This window comes from Oreochromis niloticus, linkage group LG1, assembly GCF_001858045.2.
Source record: "Oreochromis niloticus isolate F11D_XX linkage group LG1, O_niloticus_UMD_NMBU, whole genome shotgun sequence".
In the NCBI taxonomy this organism is placed as follows: domain Eukaryota; kingdom Metazoa; phylum Chordata; class Actinopteri; order Cichliformes; family Cichlidae; genus Oreochromis; species Oreochromis niloticus.
The window spans coordinates 8,512,681-8,536,457 of NC_031965.2; the positions used below are offsets into that span (position 1 = coordinate 8,512,681).

At 42.1% G+C, this 23,777-nt stretch overlaps 1 protein-coding gene across 3 annotated transcripts; it reads left to right on the top strand.

Moving 5' to 3' along the window:
* The first annotated feature begins 3,046 nt into the window (after positions 1-3,046).
* Positions 3,047-13,167, top strand: fgf4 (fibroblast growth factor 4). Of its 3 annotated transcripts, none has more exons than XM_003456557.5 (4): positions 3,047-3,632; positions 4,735-4,838; positions 6,907-7,006; positions 12,924-13,167. In XM_003456557.5, the coding sequence occupies exons 1-4, from the start codon at positions 3,347-3,349 to the stop codon at positions 13,016-13,018; spliced, it is 585 nt and encodes a 194-aa protein (XP_003456605.2). In that variant the 5' UTR covers positions 3,047-3,346; the 3' UTR covers positions 13,019-13,167. The 3 variants fall into 3 exon arrangements, with proteins under 3 accessions (XP_003456605.2, XP_025754961.1, XP_025754946.1); XM_025899176.1 differs by having other exon boundaries at positions 3,048-3,632; positions 9,290-13,039; XM_025899161.1 differs by lacking the exon at positions 12,924-13,167 and having other exon boundaries at positions 3,048-3,632; positions 6,907-7,567.
* The last annotated feature ends 10,610 nt before the right edge of the window (positions 13,168-23,777 follow it).

The window sequence follows — 23,777 nt, forward strand, 5'->3', positions numbered from 1 at the left end:
CAAAACACTCAGGGACACAAAAGAGACCCCAAGTCAAGTAAAAAACTAGAAGATAATGGCTACTTTACACAAGTACTGAAACTTGTCTTAAAGAGTATTCTGGTGACCAGAAAGGCATGTATTGGTAAAACTGCACTATAAACGTATGTTAAGCATGGGCCCTCTGCCCATTAAAGGAACGTTTGGTACAGGCTGAGTTTCAGACACATGTGAGTTTGCATCCAATACTCTTACTTTGGAAAGGCAGTTGGATGCCCTCTGTAGGCAGCTCACTGTCAGGAAATAGGAATTATCCAGTCAGTTTGGAATTTTTTACAAAGCACATGCTGCTCAAAGGATTATTATCTTAAAAACTACAGGATTTACAAAAAAATATTTTTCCTTCATGTGTTTTACCTCATTTATCATTTATGAAAGGAATGTAAAGTTCACAACACACCACTTAATAGATCCAGGCTGGCACCAGTTCAGTAGCAGCTGTATAGCTGGCCAACATCCAGCTGTACTGCTCCAACAACATCAGAAGAAATACCTCCTTCCCAGTTTGGATACACACAACAAGACGCTGGATACACAACCATTTTTCATTTTTCACCTTTTCACATGCTGTATGTGTGATATGATTCCAGGTTCATATCTGAATGGTTTTTATACACTAAACAAGATATGTCACATGGATTCAGGTTTTCAGGGTAAAACAACATTTAGAAGATGAACTCGCTTTGTACAGTTTTAGAAATTATTTATTACCAAGTGACCGAGTGCGCTCTCGGATCATTAGAAACATACTTTCATACTTTTTTTCTGAATCATAAAGATGCTATGCACGGGCTGCTAAGTGATAAATAAACAAGAGAGCAAATGAGTCGTGTTGAATGCTGAGACATTTTAAGCTCTGAACTGCAGCTGTCACCCAGTGAAATCTAAAACGTCTTTCACTTAGTATAATTCACTGCACACATGCAACCAAAAACCACAATAATGTCAGTACAGCATAAACAGAAAATAAAGTCAGGCATAACTTACAAACTGCAACATGACTGAAAAGAAACATGTCAGCCTGCTTTTATTTTAGTCCGATAAAAGAACATTACAGAACCATGGACAGCGACAGCAGGAGACCTGCTGTGTGAACGGTTCACATGAATGTCTTCATTCAAAAGCCGATCCTGAATTCCATCACATCTCAGCCCACGTAGGTTCTATCGGTGCACCAGCTACCTAAAAGGCTCAGTGCCTTGGTGTAATTTGGTTATTGATTAATTATAATGATAGCCAAATGTCTCATCTTATTGCCTTACATACATTTCTCTACAGTCTAGCAGCTTTAAAGAAGGTTTGTAATATTTTCATTTTCCATATTTTCCAATATTTTCCAAAAAAATAAAAAATAAAAAAGGTCCAAAATCCATACTGATATTGCGGAATTCCATCTGTTGTCCTATAAGCCTGTCAGCCTATGAATCTCTAATGTCCTAAAGGACAGACACTCTTATGAGTTTTTTGGAGGTCGGTACATGGTCAGGAAGTTTTCCTATAGGTTCTGCAGTTCATCAGCCAATGGTTTTAGCAGCCTACTTGTGCATCACCAGCTAATCAGCTGAATGACTTTAGGACAAGTCCATCAGTTACTCTGAAGGTAGCTTTGGTGGTCCAGCAGTCTAAAAGTTGACCTGTTTTCCTGAAGCACTGAAATAAGCCCATCACTGCTGATACTTGAGGATTCATCCCAGCATTCCATCAGTTGTATATGATGCCCTTCATGCTTTTCAACTAAGCAAAAGGTTTTATGGACTACTTGCTATTCTTGCATAATTTTGGGTCAGTGGAAAGTTAATTTTTCTGCCAGGCAGGGGGAAAAGGGGAAGACCACACAGAAGGTTCACGAATGTAGTGAAGGAAGACATGCAGAGGGTTGGTGTGATAGAGGAGGGTCCACAGGAATGAGGTGAGATGGAGGCAGATGATCCACTGCGGTGATCCCGGAAGGGAGCAGCAAAAAATGAAAAAAAGGAGAAGAATTGCATTTGAGATCGATACCCAACCAAGTGCCTAAGATCTGCCTGCATTCATGGATCTATTTTGCTGCACACAAAGAAACTATTATGTTGTGTATTGTAGATCAGCTGAATGTGAATATGAGAAAAAGTTTCATGCATGGTCAAAGAGGAGCAGGACAAGGCTGGCCCAGAGGTCAAAGGGCTCTGGGCTGAAAGACATGGAAGATCTTCAAGTACTCCAACAGAGTACCATAATGAGATCCATAATGGGACACAGCAGAGCGTGGAAATGTTAACACTCTGCATAAATGTAACAAGAATCATCACACTTATGAAATACTGAAACAAAAGAAGAGCAACGGACTGAAAGAGTGTCAAGGATGTCAGATCAAAGAAATTGTGCCATGATGTCAGCTGGTGAGTTCTAAAAAGTAAGTGAAACAAAAGCAAAAATCGACTCTTTAAGGTTGGCGGTTTGAACACAACGAACAGAGCTGAATAAAATCCATACACACAGCCTCAAGACTTTTTAGGAAAACTGTAAACTTCTTGGAGGTATTTCCTGACCTTTCCTTATCCAATTCAGGGACAACACTCCACACAGACCAGTCCATCACAAGGCTGTTCATGCTCACATGAACAGTCCATCCAGTCCAACTTCACTGACGTTTTCATAATATCCATTTAATTCTGAACACAGACACTGGTGCATGGATTAATAGCGGACCACACAGGCGGTTCCAGTGAAATAAAGACTTGGTCAACAATGACAGCATACTTATCATACTACAGACTGTATTTATTCGTACCATTGTTTTCTATAAGGGCCCGGGACATGATTTCCCTAGTAGCAGTCTTAAGTTAGCGCTCTTTTTTCCACTCGGTTGAATTGGACCTGTGTTGTTTTCCTGTTATTGTTCATTTATAGAACTGTCTCCTGTGTGTTAACTTGGCGGTTTCCTATTTTACATCCTCCCATACATAAATTATGATATTCTGCTGCTGATAATGAAAGCCTCGCACAAAGAGGTTTTTTGGTCATTATTGAGCTTTTATTGCTTTATTTTCCAAAGATTTTGCGCGGAGATAATAAGGCCATTATTGGAAGTGAATAAAGCCCTGCTTTCGGTGCGGCTGACTGTGAAGAAGTACTTTGTGGATTTTTACTAAGTGTGGAGCAGTGATGTAATGTGCATGCAGGTATAAATATAGAGGCCTGGCTTTGCCGAGTCCATGCAGATCAATGTCGCTCCCGGGCGCTGCTGCCTGCTTCGCTCTGCTTCTCGCTCTTCTCTCTTCACTGGAGAGTCGAACACTGGGAAGCTGCTCTCACAGACGCAGCCGGGATGGGCTCTCTGGCGGCCCTGCGGACCGTCCTGATCCTGGGCCTGGTGGCGAGACTGGCAGGATGCGCTCCCGGCCTGAACGGCACGGCGGACCGCTGGGAGGCCCTTTACTCCCGGTCCCTCGCGCGAATCCCAGGGGAGAAGCGGGAGGAGAGCGGCCGGGACAGCAACTACCTCCTCGGCATTAAGAGGTTGAGGCGGCTCTATTGCAACGTGGGGATCGGTTTTCACATTCAGGTGTTACCAGATGGCAGAATAACGGGAGTACACAACGAACATCGTTACAGTAAGTTTGCGATTGATACTTTATTTCACACTGCTCTGACTCTGTTTGAAACACATGGACACGAAAAGCAAAGACAACTCAAGAGAAACGACTGAAGAAGTTCTTAGAACAGGAAGCAGTCACCTCAGCTGACTTATTATTGATCGCATTTTCTCTAACTGCGAATAAAACGGGGCCTCACACCTGATCCGTGAGACCCGCGCACGTGTATAGTCTGACCCACGCCACAGTACCAACATCTGGAGCGTAGGTGCGTAGGATTGTGCTGCTGTAACCTAAAGGCTGGACCTAAAGTTAGGTCCCGTTGCTCGTGCAACTTAAAATCATTTGCAGACACGAAGAATGACAAACTTCTGTTTACCCAACACGTCACATGTAATCCCCGCCAACTCTCGGGGACGTAGACGCTGAAAGCTCGTTTTTTTGTGTGTGACTATTCTAAGACGAGGCGTAAAACCTCAGGGATATACATTACATATACATTGCATATATTTACAGAAAACCCAAGCGAGGACTCGAAGCCTCTGACACACTCTTTAAAATGATACATGGAACTAAAAGACGCAGTCGGTCAGCAGCCTGTCAAGGCCTGCTGAGGAAACGCATCAGCTGGCGTCCGATTAGCCTTCGCGTGTTTCTGATACCTTTTCAGAAATGAGCTGTTCAGCGTAGGGTGTTCCAGGATAGTGAGCCAAGCTCCAAACACTTCTTGTCTCGCTGTCATTTCTCAAGGTGAAAATATTCAGTCATGTTCAAAAATGTCAGAGCTGGATTTCATTCAGCTCCTTTAAGCCTGACATGACATCACATATATTTAAAGGGGCTTCTTTGTTAGTGTATTAACTTATATTAAGATCAGGGATGACGGCGCCACAATGTGCCAGGTGTTTTCTGTGGAATTCAAACATGTGTTTACCGAAATTTCAAATCTCAGTCTGACCATCCAGCTCACTTCCTTACACAAGCAGCAATGTCGGGGTGTGTGTGTGTGTGTGTGTGTGTGTGTGTGTGTGTGTGTGTGTGTGTGTGTGTGTGTGTGTGGAGTAGCACGCAGGGCGTCACACCGGCGTGTTGTAGTAAGTGTGCCGCTTTTTGTCTCCAGGTCTCTTGCAGATCTCTCCGGTGGAGAGAGGAGTGGTGACCTTGCTGGGCATTCGCAGCGGACTTTTTGTGGCCATGAACCGACGGGGAAAGTTGTACGGATCTGTGAGTGCACAACGAAAACTCTGATTACATCACACACACACACACACACACACACACACACACACACACACACACACACACACACAGGTTTGATAAATAAACTTATACACATTTAGTATCATGCAGCTCTGATGTCCGGCTTTATGGAGCGATGCTGAAGTCATGAATCCAAGCTGCTGTATACACATACCCAGTTCATTCTGGCCAGGATTAAAACGTCTAATAATTGTTTAATTGAAAAAATGTATTGAAATCAGTGTCAGATAAGCAATAAAATATCATTTAATCATTTAATCAAACAATCAATTAATAACAATATAATTGGTTAAAATATTGGAATCAGCATACATGCAGTTAACAGCCTGTCTTCAAGTCTCCTGTACTGGAGGGATGGAGGCATTGTTATTTTCAAAAAGATCTATCTATCTAACAAGTAGATGCAGGACAAATAGACTCAGATTATGCCAGTGCAATGCATAACAGAGCCACGGGGTACCTTAAATGTAGGATTCATAGGCTAAGGTGTTTTTTTATCTTTTAATTCGTCATATTTATCCTACAACATCACTTGCTTAGTTTGGTGAGACAGAAGTAGTATGAAATGTGTTGATAAAAAAAATTAAATTAAAACCTGGCTTACTGTTTACTGGTACAGTCACTGTTTACAGACTGTTCACATAAAACAGGGAATAAGTACAAAAGGGGTGATGCCTCTGTCAGTGCGCCCCAGGGTGGCTGTGGCTACAATGTAGCTTGCCATCACCAGTGTGTGAATGTGTGTGTGAATGGGTGGATGACTAGATATGTAAAGTGCTTTGGGGTCCTTAGGGACTAGTAAAGCGCTATATAAATACAGGCCATTTACCATGTTCAAGGTTTACAGTTACCAAATAAATACATCTTGTGTGCAGAGATGGTTTTTATAGCCTTAAATAAAAAATAAATTATCATTTATTATTAACATTTATAATTAGCAACATACAGCATATAGCTGCTCTTAAAAACTCATTTTAATGCCAAATATTAAAAAACTGTATTCTAGATACCTTTTCATGAAAACATTTATCGTATTAGTCCAAAAGTCCAATAAACTGTTTGATTCTGACTTTTATCCAACACACACAGCTCACCCAGCTCCAGCTTGTATTGCTGATGGTGCTTTCTCAGTAAAAGTCATGACCAGTTCCAGTTAATGTTTTCAATAGTATTGTTCCAAAAGGAGGTAACAGACAGTCATCTGATAGTATTTCTGATAATTTTGTTGGATTATTTGCAGCTGATGAATGTGCATTCACGGTCAGCATAAATGGTGTTTGGATGGTGTGTTTACCTGTGGGACTAGCTAAATGTTTAAATGCACCAATCATCACCAATCAACCTTCATCAAAAAAAAGAAAAGTCAGTGTTTTGTCTTGATACTGTAGAAAATTGAAAGAGACATAAATTTTGAGTATAAAGGTAACAAACCATCCGGACTAAGGATGGTTCCTTTATCAAGCCAGCTGTTTTTAAAAAATGTCTTATTTTGTTTTTTATTATCATTGTTGTTCCAGGTAAAATATTTAGACAGTAAAACGATGGGTTTGTACAATGACCAGCCCAATAACGTTTGTGAGGGGAATGTAAGATATAGTGAAATAAAAGCTAGTCCTCCGGCTGAGTTAAATAGATGAAGTGTTACAGCATTTCAAAGGGATTTTTTGACATATTTAAAAGTGTAAATAAGAATTGAAAAACTCAATGACATGATTAAAACTAACTCTCCACTGCAGAGGTTATGTAGCGCCTTATCATTCCCAGTGAGCAAAAATGAACCGATCAGGCCCTGGCGTCCCGAGTCCTGTAGCACTCACATCATTCATCATTTCACAATGTATTTTTTTTTGTCTAAAATCTGGCTGAGACAGCTCCTGTACAATAACAGCCTTGCAGTCAGAAAGAAATCAATTGTTTGATAATGATCAGAATGAACAATGCAGACTGAAATACCCTCAAAATGTCCCCATGTCTTTGTTTTGTCTCTGCCTTCAAACAATCAGCATTTCCAATAATCTCTCTTCTTTTTCAGTTACATTACAACAACGAGTGTAAGTTCAGAGAGACGCTCCTTGCCAACAACTACAATGCTTACGAGTCAGTTGCCTACCCAAGGATGTTCATCGGCCTGAGTAAGAACGGCAAAACAAAAAGAGGAAACAGAGTGTCACCCGCCATGACAGTGACACATTTCTTGCCAAGAATCTACTGGCCTCATAAATAGACTTCACCTCAATTTTGAGATTAGGGAAGGACTCCAACATGAGATGCACTTTCACTCCAAGTTTTATGCAAGTGTATCATATTTGATTTTCTGTTATGTATATATTCATTTTTTATATATCTGTACCTAAAAGCTATTTTCTATTTCTTTTAGGAAGTCTTTTTCACTGTTGGTAGGAGATGTAAAATGTGTTATTTATGCTGCTCTTGTCATTGGAAGATTTGCTTTTAATTAATTTATTTATTTATTTATTTTTCTGACACACAGGAAAAAGGAACAGCAAAATACAACATTTAGAGCTTTAATATGTTCTTTTTTTCTGTTTTAATCAGAAAAAAATCTTTTTGAGTCTAAGCTTAAAAAAAAACAAATGAGTTTCTTTGGTGTAAGAAACAGCACTGATTGCTTAATCCTCCAAATCTTTGTGTGAGGCACTGGACCCTAATTGAAACAGTATCATATTACTAAAGGAAGTCGAAGGAGTTTGCAAAGAAAAGCGTCTGGACTTCTTTAAGTTGCTTGAAGACGTTTCACCTCTCATCCGAGAAGCTTCTTCAGTTCTAAGGTCAAATGGCCGAGAGTCCCAGATTTAAACCCAGTGGGAGTATCCCCCCAATGAGGGACAAAGGACCCCCTGGTGATCCTCTAATCACATGTGCCAAGGTGTGAAAGCGGGTGTGGGTGTTCACACCTTGGCGCATGTGATTAGAGGATCACCAGGGGGTCCTTTGTCCCTCATTGGGGGGATACTCCCACTGGGTTTAAATCTGGGACTCTCGGCCATTTGACCTTAGAACTGAAGAAGCTTCTCGGATGAGAGGTGAAACGTCTTCAAGCAACTTAAAGAAGTCCAGACGCTTTTCTTTGCAAACTCCTTCGACTACGATGACCTGGATGACTGAGAACCTTCACAGACATATTACTAAAGGAAGAGAGAGGATGGAAGGAGGGGAGAGTCTAAGACCCCTATCAACCACTTCTGGTCTGTTTATAGCTCTGCCAGCGGGATGAACTCTGAACTTTTGTGCTGTCAGTCTCAGTGAGATCTATAAGTCACAAAGAGAGAGAGGGATCCTCTTTGATGCCATGTTAGTAGATAATATGGAAGTTTAAAGGCAAAGTGAAAGAGCTGAAATTGAATGGATAAGCCTAAAGTGGATTCATGATACTGCATTTGTGTCTGTTTGGGTATCTGGTTTTGCAGAGTGAAGGATTTTGGGTATGCAACCAAAGCATGCATGCACATAGACCAAAGGGGATGACACTGTGCATAGGCTGAAAGCTAACTGGTTGAGTAGTGTGCCTGAACAGCAAAGGAAGCAGCAGTGAAGTTCACCACGTAGAGGAAGAAGCAAGAGCAATTAGCAAAGATCCGAAAAGTTGCCTGCAAAGCAAGGACAGTGGCTGAATAAACTCTTTTCAACACCAATGTCCTTTACTGCATTTTTATGCAGGCTTGCCGATCTTCTTTTAAGCACATGCGTTTGCTCTTGCCCTGGTGCATAACAGCACCAATGCAAAAGAACACTTTAAGGTCTCTTCACCACTCTGGGAACTCTGGGAAGAGGGCACTGTAGGACTATCGTTTATCTGATGTAGTTGTCTAATAGATATGTAAAAGGGAAGTAATGAGTGGCTCTGATAGATTTAGGACAGTGAAGGACAGTGTCAATCTCTTGTCTCTACTAATATTGTATGTCAAGACTATCCTACTTTTATAAATGAAAAATAACTCAGGTAAAAAAAACCTTACTTTCCAGTAATTGTCATTTACACTTACTGTGTAAAAGTATTCCTTTAAAATCATTTTTCTTCCACATTTATTTAAAAAAAGATTTTGCCATACTGATGTAAAACTTTACAGTCTTTTTTAAAGTTTGATAGTAATATTGATGCAAATCTACTGTTAGTAAATACACCAATTAAAACAGGAACACTTGAGTTGTCAATAGGAAAAAAAATCATGCTGATATGGACTGGGTAATGTGTTAGGAATGAAAGGATGCCAGATTGTTTGATAAAAATGAAAATTATGAACATACAGAGGTCTGAATTCCCTAAAAATCAAAGTGAAAAAATGATCCAGCATGGTTTGCCGAAATGTTATTGCAGCAACCTAAAACGGTACTCAGTAGTTTGCATGGCTCCCATGTGTGTGTATGCATTCCTGACAATGTGCTACTAATAACAGATTAAAGATCTCCACCGAGATCTGGATCAGGACATCACTGAGCTCATGGACAGCTTGAGGTGCAACCTGGTGACATTGGATGGACTGAAACAAAACGTCCTAGAGGAGTTCTATTGGATTTAGGTCAGGAGAGCGTGGGAGCCAGTCAGCGGCATCAGTTCCTTCATCCTCCATGAACTGCCTGCATACTCTCACCACATAAAGCCGTGCTGTCATGCACCAGCAGGAACCCAGACCCACTGCACCAGTGTAGGGTCTGACAATGTGTCCAAAGATTTCCTTCTGATACCTAATGGCAGTCAGGCCTGTTCTTTACTCCATGGATATGCCTCCCCAGACCATTCATGGTCCTGGACAGTGAGCATGGGGCCTACCAGTAGGTTTCTCATTGTGTGTCAAAGACATTCACACCAGTGGCCTGCTGAAAGGTCAATTTGTAGCCTTGGCAGTCCTCATCCTGTTCCTCCTTGCACAAAGGAGCAGATACTGGAACTGCAAATGGGATAAACCTTCTAGTCATTCCTGTTTTGGGGGTTGTCTCGTTGTTGCCCCTCTAGTGCACCTGCTGTTAATTTCATTAACACCAAAGCAGCTGAACCTGATTAACACCTCCCTCTGCTACTTAACTGACCAGATCAACGTCCCAGATGTTTAATTAACTTGATGTTATATTTGGATTAAAAAGTGCTCCTTTCATTTTTTTAAGCAGAACTGAACTAGCTGCACTAAGTGAGCTAGTTCAGCTTAGTCAGTGGCAGTCAGTCGCGGGCCTACTTGCTAACTAGCTAGCTAGCTAGCTTAGTGGAGCAATTGAACTAGCTAGTTCAGCTTAGCTTAAAGTCAGCAAATTTTATCAACCAGCACACCTGATGCTCCCTGATCAAAATATGTGCTGTTGGTTTAATTTATGTTATCCTGGGATACTGGCATCAGGTGAACCACAAATAGGCCAACAATGTTGTACAATGTTAGCTTATTAAAGCAATCTAAACAAAGATACAATAGCACAAGTGAGATTAAGAGGTAGTAAGGTTAGTTTTCTGGTGCATTTCACCAGCTGTTATTTCCACATGCAGTGCTAATAAAAAAATCCTCTCCATCCATCCACTTTGAAGAAAATGCAAACTCTGTCGCTCTTCTGGAACAGTCTCTACTTCCTTTAAGTGAGTTTGTCTTTTATTTCCCTCTGTATCAACGACCACTTTCAGGTGTTGATTTAACTTCCTGTAGCAGTAGCTGTCCCGCCTGGCTCAGTTTTGTGTCCATTTTTGCCAAACCCTGTTTTTCTTGCATTTGTCTCTGTCTCTCTGTGTCCCTGTAGTTGACTGCAGCTCAGCACTGTTGGCCATGTTGTCCTAGTTGCTCCTTGTCACGTTCCAGCTATCTTTACCCTGTGATTTACTTTTAGAAAGGATAATCATGGAAGAAATATTTACAGACAGCTGTTGGACTGTACTATATGCTAGGGCCAGTAACCCTATATTTTTCTTTATATATTTTGTAAATATAACCTCTGAGTAACTGAAGGTGCTGGTATTCCTTTCAGGGGGGAAGGTCAGATTTAGAGCAACTGAGTGGTGTGGCGGATACTGCCTGAAGGCAAAAGGTGCTTTTAATTTGTTCACTTTTATGCAGTCATTGAACAACGTCACCAAACATCATTAACCAAGTTTAACAAACACAGAGGAGAAAGGCAAAAGGTGACCTCTTCTTACTTGCTTTAGTTTTTCTTCTCTTGCCTGTTTTCTCATTCAGCCTCTTTGTTGAGAGCTTTGAAGTCTCAGTTTCAGCATACGATGGCGCATAATGTAACCAACTGATTGCTGTTTCAGATTGAACCATTTTCATCACTGGGTTACGGAGCCTTCAGTAGAAATTACGCTTGATTAGCACATGGTAGAGTCACACTGAATGCACACGCTAACTACTGCAAATAGTTCAGGCAAATATTATGCAAACTGTTTCTGTTGTGGCTTTATGTCCTGATCTCTGGAAAGAGGCCTTAATGCCAAGACTGACCGAAGCACTGCAGCATCGCTGTGATTCACACTTCAAAAGAAGTGTATAGAAGCTACCAAGCCACTCTCTGCTTGTCCTCAAACATATGTTGCAGTGTGGTGTTTGGACATCCATTTGGATGTCACAGTTGAACAGCAGTGATTTAAACAAGTATACTGCTGTGCCTGTTGCTCTCAGCTAGGTTGAGTATTCTCCGGTATCACTGATTTGCATGGCAGGCATTATATGTACAGTAAAATACCTTTCTGCCTTGTGTCTCTAACCTAGGGCCAGCCCTCTGTCCCACCTGCTCATTTGATTATCCAAGCAACAGCAGTGCAGCCTGCAGCTTGTACAAAGTGAGCAAATACTTTTTCACGGCACTGTAAACTCTGGTTAAAGTATGCAAATGGCTCACAGCAGGTTGAATATAAGTGGTGACATGTGGCCTGTCTCAGACTGAGGCATCACAGAAAGATGCATTGATTTTATTTATGGTCAAAAGCAACTGAACCCCCAAATTTCTTTCCACGTTACTGTTAAAGTAGCTTTTATTTTTATTCTCATTTTATCAATGTGGCTCAATCCATTCAGATGTAACTAACAGAAATTATGCTTTTGGGACTGGATTTCTTTGTTCAGACTGGTTTATCATGAAGTACAAAACTGGTGATCTGTGATTGTCTGCTGCCTCTGGGCCACTGTTCAGAAAAAATGATGACATGATACTGTACTATGTTTGATTCGGAGTCAACCTACTTTTATCCGATGTCCTGTGGTTTTATACAGGACTTAATAAAGTATAATACAGTATGTGCTGTGCACATTGTTAAAGTCCACCGTAAGGGCAATTGACAATGAAAACCCTATCCCCTAAATGTAAAGTTTATGATTGTCTGTACTGTATAATAAGGTTTGATCAATCTGACATCCACATATAAAAATGCAGTATGTATATATGACATAGCATTACACGAGTGTATTCATGTTGTGGGGCAAGTACATAAAACATAACAGTTTGTCTCCTCTCTGCAGTAGTTTGTGGCTCATCCTGTTTGATTTTCATGGCCTCTCTGCTCATGTGTTTTGTTTTCTCTTTCCCCTCACACACCCTAACTGGTCACAGCAGATAACCACCACTAGCCCAGTTCTCCTGAAATTGTCTTCCTGTTAAAAAGGAGTTCATTCTCTCCCATACTGCCATGTTCTAGGTCAGGGATGATCGACAGATCGTTGTAGCTCCATCAATAATAACACAGCACCTTTATCACACAATGTAAAGGAACTTGAGATATGATTGGGTGCTAACGCTGAATTAATCTGCAGACCTCTGTAAAAAACAGGAATTAATTTGTACTTTCCAGGCAATTTCTGCCTTTTTGTTAATATTATCGAAATCCTATTTGTTTCTAGAAGTGCTAAAAGCTCTACACCAGGGTGTCACACTCATTTTAAATCACAGACCCACAGCCCACTTTGATCTTAAGCAGGCGGGAGCAGTGTGTGGCGGAGGTGTGGTCCCGGGCGCGGCTGCAGGGGAGGAGTGGCGCAGTGAGCTCAATGGGGCGGTGCTGGAGAGGCAGGTGAGAACAGCTGATGGCGTTTGGACTGATGACAGTTTTCCTGCCTTTTTTAGTGAGACGGGAGAGGAGCGGAGGAGAGCCTGGGACTCAGCTGAGACCGGAGCTGTCAGACTGTGTACTGTCACAACAAACCAAAAACTATAAATAAACGTGGCCGCTGGCGACAAAGAACTGCGTGTGTGTACGCGTGTGAAGTGTATTTCACACAGTGAAACTCTCCTTTCTGTCAGTGTAAAGAAGTTACATATTTAATTGCTGTGAAGGAAGAAATCTGTCAGCACGACTCTTTGGATGTAAATTGTAAGAAATAAATGTGTAAAATTACAGAAAAAGTTCTGGTAGCTCATTATCCATACTGTCCAGTTTGTTTGTTTGTTTGTTTTTCTTAGTCATAAAAAACAGACATTTCTTTTGCAGAAAGTGAAAAACAGAAACTTTTCTGTTTTTCATAAAGTTACAGAGGGTCGTTTTGTAATTTGGGATAGTGTTTGAAAGTTGACATTTCTTCAGTATTGCATAGCCAAAATTAGGCTTTCTTGTCAGAGGTCATTTTGGGGAAAAAAATGAAAAAATGAAAATAAAGAAACAAGCCGACAAAAGTAGACTGGTGCGTAACAAGCAAGCAAATAATGAAGAAAACAGAGGTTTTTCACAGGAAACTGGTCTTGAAGTACACTGAGAGATAGAGCTCTGCAAGAAGTGGGATTTTATCGTGGTGGAAGCAAGACAGCCACAGTGTGGGGGATTACAATGTTTTGCAAATGTGAAGTGACATTTTGGTCTTCTTCTGTTGGTGGCTCAGTGAATTTTGGTCGAAGAGTGACGAAATCTGCAGTTTCACAATCTGTAACTGTCACAGTCTGGCTGAGGCAGACTGTATGTGTTATGAAGAGCAGACCCAAAATGCAGACACGAAGGAACTTGGACCAAAACTTGAGTGTCAACAAAAAGCGAGCCGTTTAATATGGCTGATAAAAAGTACAAAAACAAAAGGCAGATGCACACAAGAAAGAACCTAACTACAACTAAACTGGGAAAACTAGATGCTAAACACAAAAGGTAAAGAACAAAACCTTGAACATTGCAAAAAACCTAAACATGGAAAATCCTAGAAACATGACGTGGAACAACAGACAACCTGACAATGACACACTGAAAACAGAGGACTTAAATACACAGGAGGTGATTAGGGGAAGTGGGAACACATGGAGGAACAGCTGACTGACATGAGCCTAATGACAGGACAAGGGAAGTGAAACTAAATACAATGAACAAAGAACACACGACTCCTTCAAAATAAAACAGGAAACATGAGACAGACATGATAATACAAACTTGATAACATAAGACATAAGCATGAAACACAAAGGGTGAGGGAAACTTAAATACAGGGGAAGAAAACACAAGGAGTCTAATAACCAAATGAACTTCGCTAATCTAATGAACTTAAACATAAACAACATGCAAATAAACTAAAACTTAAAACGCTGGGTCAACAGACCCAGGAACATGACAGTAACATGTCAGGTTTCAGCGCTTGACGGCATGTCCGTGTATGTGTGATCCATGCTTTGTGGAATTTTTTTACCTGCTCTTTAATCATTTGTAGTTTTAGCTGTTAGTGGTTCTTGAAATTGTTTTATGGTCTTATAGCTGAGATTTGGACGTTTCTGTGGATACCACACAATTCTATGTTTTTACTCACAGATGTGGCGGTACATTCTGTAAACCACATGTTCTCCCTCTCAGAACCTGTAGAAATGTTTAGCTTATTTTAGAGTTTAGACATGTAGGAATGTTTAGTTTGTTTTAGAGTTTAGAAATGTGTTAAGATAGAATGTAGAATTATGGTAGAGACACTGACACTGCCCTGGATATAAATAAAGGCCTGACTGTGTCATGAACTTAGGAGTAGATCTTAGGAGACCCTCCCCAGTTGAACTGTGAAAGTAAGACAAAGAGGAGTTAATGCTGAGTGGAAATTCCCCAGAGGATACCTGTGTGGGGGTCTCAACATGTAACTTGATAACTGTGGTCTGGAAGGGAGATGGTTTTTATGGCCCCTAGGAAGAGACACACACCCACAGTGCTTAAACTGTTACACTCACACATCCACATGCACAGGCACTCACGTGCTCGTGCACATAGACACAGACACAGAGTTTGCAGCACATTGTGGGGGATTTATGATGGGGTCGCTTCTATAAAGCTGGGTGTAACTAACAAAGGGGTGAAGATCTTTACAGAGGGACACCGGCCTCGTCTTCCCTTCTAGAAGTGCATGCTTAAATGAAGATGAATAAAGATTTTGTAAAAATAACTACTGAGTTCCGGTGCCATCTCTGGATCCTTCGACGAATAAAAGAACCGGGGTAAAACTGATTTCGCAACAAACCCTACGTTCAACTTGTTTAAGGCACAGGTTAAAAACTGGTTATGGACAAATCAAGTGTGTGATCATGTATAAGTTGTATAGTTTTAATGTTTTATTTGGGAATAGAATGGTGTGTATGTGTGAGTTTGGTGATGGAGTTTTTATTATGAATGAATTATGAATTTTTTATGAATTATTATGTCTATTCTTTTATGTTTTATGGACAACAGATGGAAATTAGCCCTTGGCTATAATCTGGTATGTTTACATTCATGCAATTTTTTTTACATGTATGTTCATTAACATGCACTGTCCTAAATTAAAAAAAAAAAAGTGGGCATCAAAGGTACGGCCTTAGAGTGGTTCAGGACCTATTTATCTCAGAGAAGCTTCTCAAGCCACCTTGGTGGCTGTGTATCTGCCACTCTGGCATGTGGTGTTAACCTGGGGCTGATTTTTTTAAAACATGGCCAAGCCTACCACTTCTATGCGAATCACACCCAAATTTACATGCATATATAAAGAAACTATGTCAGCTCCTCTAAACCACTACTAGAGTGTCTGAAGTATATTAATGTGTGGGTGGCCTTAAATTTTAATTTCAGTGAAAGTAAGACTGAGGTTATTGTTTTCAGACCCAGTGGTGTGTGTGCTGCTCCTCTCTTTGACCTGGTTCTCATAACAAAAGGCTGCCCTCTGCAGCCGGCTGCAACAGTGACTTACCTCTGGAACAAACTGGACTGTGACTTTATAATAGATAAGCAGATAAATTCTATTATCAAAACAGAATCCTAGGTTATGAATACCATTACTGGTATTATGGTATTACCATACCAATACTTGACTCCCTGGTTTAACTCTCAAATGCGCACCTTAAAGCAGATAATTCGTAAGCTGGAGAGGAAGTGGAGTATCACAAATTTAGAAGATCATCATTTAGCCAGGAAAAATAGTTTCCTGTTTTATAAACAAGCCATCCATAAAGCCAGAACATCTTACTATCCATTATTGATTGAAAAAAATAAGAACAACTCTAGGTTTCTCTTCAGCATTGTAGCCAGGCTGAAAAAGAAGTCAGAGCTCTGTTGAGCCAACCATTCATTTAACGTTAACTAGTAATGACTTCACGAATTTCTTCACAAATACATTTTTAACCATTCAAAAAAAAAAAATTACTCGTAATCACCTCACAGATGTAGCATTAGCTACAGCTACTTTCAGTACTACTGATATTCATTTAGAGTCTTTTTCTCCAGTTGATCTTTCTGAGTTAACTTCAGTCTACCATTCAGTCACAGTAACATTCAGTCTTAAATATGATCAACCTATCTCTAATAATCAGCTATGTACCACAGACCTTCAAACTGCCCTAAAAATCTTAGAAATATGGTATCTAAACAGATTTTTTCTCTGGATGGCATTACCTTGGCGTCCAATAACACTGCGAGGAACCTTGAAGTTGTTTTTTACCAGGATATGTCCTTCAGTGCACATATTAATGAAATATGCAGGACTGCTTTCTTCCATTTGTGCAATATCTCTAAAATTTGACACATTCTGTCTCAGAGAGATGCTGAAAAACTATTTCATGCATTTATTATTACTAGGCTGGACTACTGTAATTCATTATTATCAGGATGTCCTAAATCTCTCTAAAAAACCTTCAGTTGATTTAAAATGCTGCAGCACTGCAGTATTGACAGGGACTAGAAAGAGGGAGCACATATCTCCTATATTGGCTTCTCTTAATTGGTTCTTTGTTAAATCCAGAATCAAATTTAAAATGCTGCTCCACACATACAAGGTCTTAAATAATCAGGTGACCCTAAATACTCCCTTAGTTACACTGCAATAGCTCTAGGCTGCTGGCGGATTCCCAGGATGCACTAAATATTTCTTCTTCAATTATCTTTTTCACTCACTATGTGTTTATGCGCCTCTTTCCATTCAGTTATTAGTTATTACTAACCTCTGACTCTCTTCCACAGCGTGTCTTTGTCCTATCTTCCTTCCCTTACCTTGCACCACTCACTGAAGATGGATGCCCCTCCCTGAGCCTAGTTCTGCTGAAGGTTTCTTCCTGTTAAAAATTAGTTTTTCCTTCCCATATTTGGCAAAATTAATTGATTCAATTCAAATTTAAACCACAACAACAGTTGCCTCAAAGCGCTTTATATTTTAAGGTTAAGACCTCACAGTAACACAAAGAAAACAGAGAAAATGGCAACAATCATATGAGCCCCTATGCACAACAGCTGGAAGGAAAAACTTCCTTTTAACAGGAAGAAACGTCCATCAGGCCAGGCTCAGGGAGGGGCAGCCATCTGCCAGGACAGGTTGGGGGTGAGGGGAGGAAGAGAGGAGAAAGACACAGATAACGGGGAAGAAGACAAGATGAAGACAGGCTGTGGAAGAGAACCAGAGAATAATACTAGCTAACTAGAATGTGCAATTCCTGGACAAATTGCATTGTTGTTGCTATAGAGTGAAAACAACTGTACCTAATAAAGTGCCAGACATTGTGAAATTGATGTCTTTATGTTACCCATAATGTAAGCTGTAAGAAAGCAAGAATGACAAAAAAAAATGTCATAGTCCTCAAAACCATTCAGCAGACAAAAGTAACCTGTTCAGAATGACTATGTCACTAAGCCAGTAAGTGACACAAAACTTACTGGCTTAGTGACTCAAAAAGAGTAGAGATATCATAGAGCATAAACTTTAAACATGAAAATCAGTGTCAGAATTATGGTAAATAGTTCAACCTGCAAACTTTTTACATGTACAGTATGGGTAACATGCTGTACATATCTCCTTATCAGATAAAGATTATGCGAATCGCTGCCTCATTGGGGTGGAGGGGTTTGTCTGTCCCAGGGATCCCAGGGGCTATGTTGGCTGAGGGCTTTTGCCCCCTGACAAATTGGTCCTGGGTGACGGACCAGACAAAAAGCGATTCAGAAGACCCCTGTGAGTACACGATCAAGGGAACAGTTCACCCTGCCCAGGACAGGGTTACCAGGGCCCTAACCTCCATGACCACCTCCAGGAGGGCCATCCTCCTGCAGGTTCACCACCAGCAGGAGGTGTGGGGTGCAATGTGTGCCGGGTGGACCGATCCCCGGCTACAAAGACTAGCAATTGGGACAATGGAATGGAAAGGTTGAGAGGTAATGGCTATATATAGTCGGGCTCACCTCAACGCATGGCTTTGGCTCTGGAATCAGTCTCCTGGAGAGGGGCTGGACTCTGTCTGGAGTTGCCCTTGTTGAGAGGTGGCGGGCTGGGGTGGGTATCCTAGTATCCCCTCATCTTGCTGCCTGTACCCCTGTTGGGGTTTCTCCCAGTTAATGAGAGAGTTTGTTCCCTGCGTCTTTGCGTCGGGGAACTTGTCCAGACTGTGGTCTGTGCAGCATGACGGTTCAGAGTAGCCTTCTTGGCTAGACATAGCCTGGGCGGGGTGCTTGAGGGTGCTCCACCTGGGAATTCTGTTGTCCTACTGGGAGACTTCAACGCTCATGTGGGCAACGGCAGTGAGACCTGGAGGGGGATGGGAGGAACGACCTCCCTCATCTGAACCTGCGGGGTGTTTTGTTGTTGGACTTCTGTGCAAGCCACAGTTTGTCCATAACGAACACCATGTTCCAACATAAGGGTGTCCAAAAGTGCATGTGGTACCAGGTGCCACGGGGGAGAACGCTGGACAGACATGGCACACCTAAATGTATAGTGAAGGTGCATAAGGAACGCCCGGCAGAGGCCCCAGTCCATGAGATCTTCAACACACACCTCCGGCAGAGCTTCAACAGCATTCCAGGGGAGACTGGGGACATTGAGTCCGAATGGACCATGTTCAGCAGCTCCATTGCCGAAGCCAAAGTGGTTCTTAGTTCTCTGTATGTATTCTTAGCTTCTGCCCTTGCCTTTGTATCTTTTTGGCCAGTTTATAGCATTAAAGCTGCCTTCCTTAGTATCATGAGTCTTGCATTTGGGTCTGTAACCTGCCTGAAAGGATTAAGAAAGGAAGAGAGTCCACAGAGACTTGATCACTGTTCCTCTACTCATTATGTTGCAGAGTATAGCATGGTGGAAAATGATGGAGAGAATCCCCCACTAAGCTTTTGGGTTGGCATGATTTTAGATTTTTTTTGTATTAATGCTTTGGTGTTTCTTTGTGTTTGGTGTGAGGTGTGGGCCACACCCATGTGGGAGTGGAGATTCTACTCTAGTCCAGCTGCCAGCTATATGGAGTTGAGTACTGGGAGCAGCTGATTGGGAAGGATTGGAGCCCTTCTCTATAAAGGGGAGAGGAAACGGGAAGGGGGGTTTGTTGTTGTTCTTTTAGTAGGACACTGGTGCAGCAGGGAAGCCTCGGAGACTCCAGGATGAAGTGTGCACATTTTAAAGGAACAGATTTTTAACCTGGCCTGGCTTTGCTTTTAAAACAATCTGAGGATGTTGGAGGGAAGACTCATTTTAATTGGGATTTGTGTGGACCTGCTGGGAGGAAAAAAACACTGGATTGGAGACTCTCTGTGCCCATGAACGGAAACTGGACAAGTTTTTGGGAAGTTTCAGCTTGAGAGTGGAAGCCCCAGGATTTGATGTGGAGACCCAACCTCGAACGACGCCAGGCCTGAAAAGATGGGTGGCAAGCCTTTCTGAGGAAGATGCAGGATTGATATGTTTTTGGCTGCTTGTTCTTCCAAGTGACCACCTTTCCCCTGTTTGTAACCAGGCTAACAACCCTGACCGCGGTGGCTTTGGGCCTTGGATTTCTGGCCAGAGTTGTGTCTTCAGCCAGTAGTTTGAGTCTGAGGAAAAAAATAAATCTTGTGTAAACCACTGCATGGCGTGTGTGGTGGTTCCTTACTGGTCAATATTAGAGCTACTACTTTCTTGTATGGAGGCCATTTTGGGCCTTACGTAACATCTGGCGTTCGTCGACAGGATTTGTGACCAGTATACAAAACCACCTGCCTTAGACTGATCAATATGGCTGATGAGCTATCTGAAACCATTAATATGGTGTCACCATTCTTTATTGGTGCACCTTGGGTACCAAAATTTTGTGGGCTTAATACGAATTATGAAGACTGGGAGAGCCAAATTAGTGCAATGCTCCGTGCTCAAAAGTGGTTCATAGAACAGCAGTGTGATTTTGTACTGAGTGCATTAGGAGGAGAACCACGATGCAAAATTCTTATTTTGGAGCAAGTAGAGTGGGATACGCCAGATAAGATCTTTCTTCAACTTAAAGAACTGCATGGGGATAAAACAGCTGTGGGTACCTTGCGTGCCATGTTTTATGAGTGCAGACAAAGGCCAGAAGAGCCTATTAGAAAGTTCACTTTGCGTTTAAGGGAGATAGGTCATTGCCTGCAAACAAAAGAGCCACAAGACCCTTGGTGTGCCGACCTGCACATGCGTGATCAGTTTGTCTTGGGCCTCAGAGAGGGTGAGATACAGTGAGATCTACGGCGTGTGTTAAGGCATGACCCTAATCTCTTGTTTGAACAGCTGTGTAATTGGAAGCAAATGCTTTGCATAGCTCGTATGAAGACTCCGCTTGTGCCATAGTAAAAGGGGATCTAAAGTGGCAGGATACCTTGAATTGGAAAGATAAATTTAAAGCAGAGATTCTTGCAGAAATGAAGGAGAAAATTATGGATCTCAAGAATACTCTTCAGGAGGAGCTGAGGGAATTTGTTTGACCAGCACCACTGCCACAGACGTGTCCAGCTCCCAGAGGTGAGAGAGAAAGGCAGAACTCTAGTTCCTATCAGTATAGGAGATGTGCTGAAGTGTCTGAGCCACCCCCAGCGACAAAGCAAATTTCATGGTTGGTGGAACGACCACGGCATAAGTGGGATGAACAAGGGCGACCCATCTGTAGTAAGTGTGGAGCCAGTGAACACATGGCAAGAGAGTGTTGGGGCACTCCATCTCAGATGGCTTTAAACGAGTAAATCCAGTCACTATGGGCCAGGTGACTGGAAAAGATGACCATGGTCCAGCCCAGCTAAATCACTCTCAATTTTTAGGGACATGCCGTCAAGTAGAGGTATTCGTTGACGGTAAGGAAGTGACATTTTTGCTAGATACTGGGTCTAATGTAACATTAATGCCAGAAGCCTGTTTTAAGACATTGTTTGGTGATCAGGAGCCAGGAAAAGAAAGTGAACTCAACTGGTTAAAGCTGAAGGCAGCAAATGGATTAGCTATTCCTTATGTGGGCTATGTGCTGGCTGAAGTACAGGTGGGAGGCATTACTTTGAAGGATATGGGAATTGTGATTTCAAAGGATGATCCCGATAATCGTAATGCATTACCTATCTTAGGTATGAATGTCATCGTTCCATCCTGGGATATGCTTTTCTCGAAACCTCAGATACAGACCCAGACCTGGCCTGTTGGCTCAACTGTAGACACTCAACAACCGTGGGCATCCACTTTTCAGGACTGTCAGAGAATTCAGGCGGGTGCTCCTGTACAACAGGTGGGGACCCTTCGACCAGCTTATCGCCATCTGGTGATGATCCCTGGGCACAGTGAGCAGGTGATTTGGGCCAGGGCTCCACAGACACTGAGGAAAGGACAATGTATTTTGGTGGAGCCACTGGAAGGGCCTAGTACAGTTGCTGTTGCTCGATCCCTAGGAATTGTCCGTAAAGGCCGAGTCCCCATCAAAGTAAGGAATCTCAACCCTTTTCCTATCACTTTACGACGTTACGAGGCCCTTGCTACATTCTCCACGGAAAATGTTGACATTCAGGAACCTTTTGAAGTTACTTTTGAGCAAACCAGGCCAGGTATTGTTGAAGTTGGTGTGTACCAGGTGAGCCCGGAACCACCTGGTAACGCTCATCATATTGAAGTTATGACACAAGGGAAGTCAGACCTATCTACAGAGGAGCAAGAAAAGTTAAATGGTCTCTTGAGGAAATGGGGCGATGTGTTTGCTGCCCACGAAGAGGATTATGGCCACACGGATGTAATCACGCACTCTATCCCTACAGGTATGGCACCTCCCATTAGAGAGCGGTACAGGCCAATTCCCCCTAAAATGTATCAGGAAGTGCAAGAGTTGCTGAATAATATGATTCGATCAGGGGTGGTGAGGGAGAGTACAAGTCCCTGGGCAGTACCCATCGTCCTGGTACGTAAAAAAAAAATGGGGAATTGAGATTTTGTGTGGATTACCACAAGTTAGATGCAGTGACACATAAAGATGCCCACCCACTACCTAGAATTGAAGAGACCTTGACAATGCTGACTAAATCAAAATACCATTCCACTCTTGATTTAGCTAGTGGGTATTGGCAAGTGAAAGTTTCCAAAGCTGACAGAGAAAAGACTGCATTTTGTACTCCTTTTGGCTTCTACGAATTTGAAAGAATGCCTTTTGGTTTGTGTAATGCCCCAGCAACATTCCAAAGGTTGATGCAAAGTTGCTTGGGAAGTCAAATCACAGAGTCTGCTTTGGTATACTTGGATGATGTGATAGTATACTCACCGGATTTCAACAGCCATCTAGAGCATCTGCAGGCAGTGTTTGCAAGATTGAAGAGCTATGGGTTGAAGTTGCGACCAGATAAATGTGTTCTTTTCCAGCAACGGGTTAAGTTCCTGGGTCACCTAGTGAGCAGTGAGGGTGTAGCTCCGGACCCTGATAAGATTGCCGCTGTACAGAATTGGCCAGCCCTGCAGACTATTCATCAGGTGTGTTTCTTTTTGGGCTTTGCCGGTTATTATCGGCGGTTCATTGCAGGATTTGCAAGTGTCGCTAGGCCTCTTAACTCATTGCTGGTCGGAGTACCTAAGAATAAAAAACAGAATATTCCCATAAACTGGGATGAGAATTGTCAACAGTCTTTTGATCTTCTGAAGCAGAAACTGCTAGAGGTGCCTATTTTAGCTTCTGCTGATTTCAAATTACCTTTCCGGCTCTACACGGATGCCAGTAAAGTGGGCCTTGGTGCAGTACTTTCTCAAGTACAAGATGGGAAAGAATGTGTGATAGCCTATGCTAGCAGAAGCTTGGCACCCACAGAAATAGATGATGCAAAGTATAGCTCCTTTAAATTGGAGCTGCTGGCTTTGAAATGGGCGGTGATGGAGAAATTTAAAGACTATTTATGGGGGTCTCTGTTTACAGTTTATACTGACAATAATCCATTGGTCCATTTATCGACTGCAAAAGTGGGCGCAGTGGAGCAACAGTGGGTAGCACAACTTGCAAATTATCAATTTGATATCAAGTACCGGCCCAGCCAGGAAAATGTGAATGCTGATGTTCTGTCTAGGATGCCATTACAGGTGCAACCCCAAGATCTGGTGTCCCCACAGAGGATGGGTGAAGGAGCATGGGTTCAGGCTGTGAACATTGATTGGGATCCAGGACACTGGAAAAGCTTACAGGAGCAGGACCCCACTTTGTATAAGGTGAGACAGTATGTGGCCCGAGGAACGAAACCATCGGGGGAGGAGAAGCATCAGGAGTCTACTGCAGTCTTAAATTACATGGGACAAT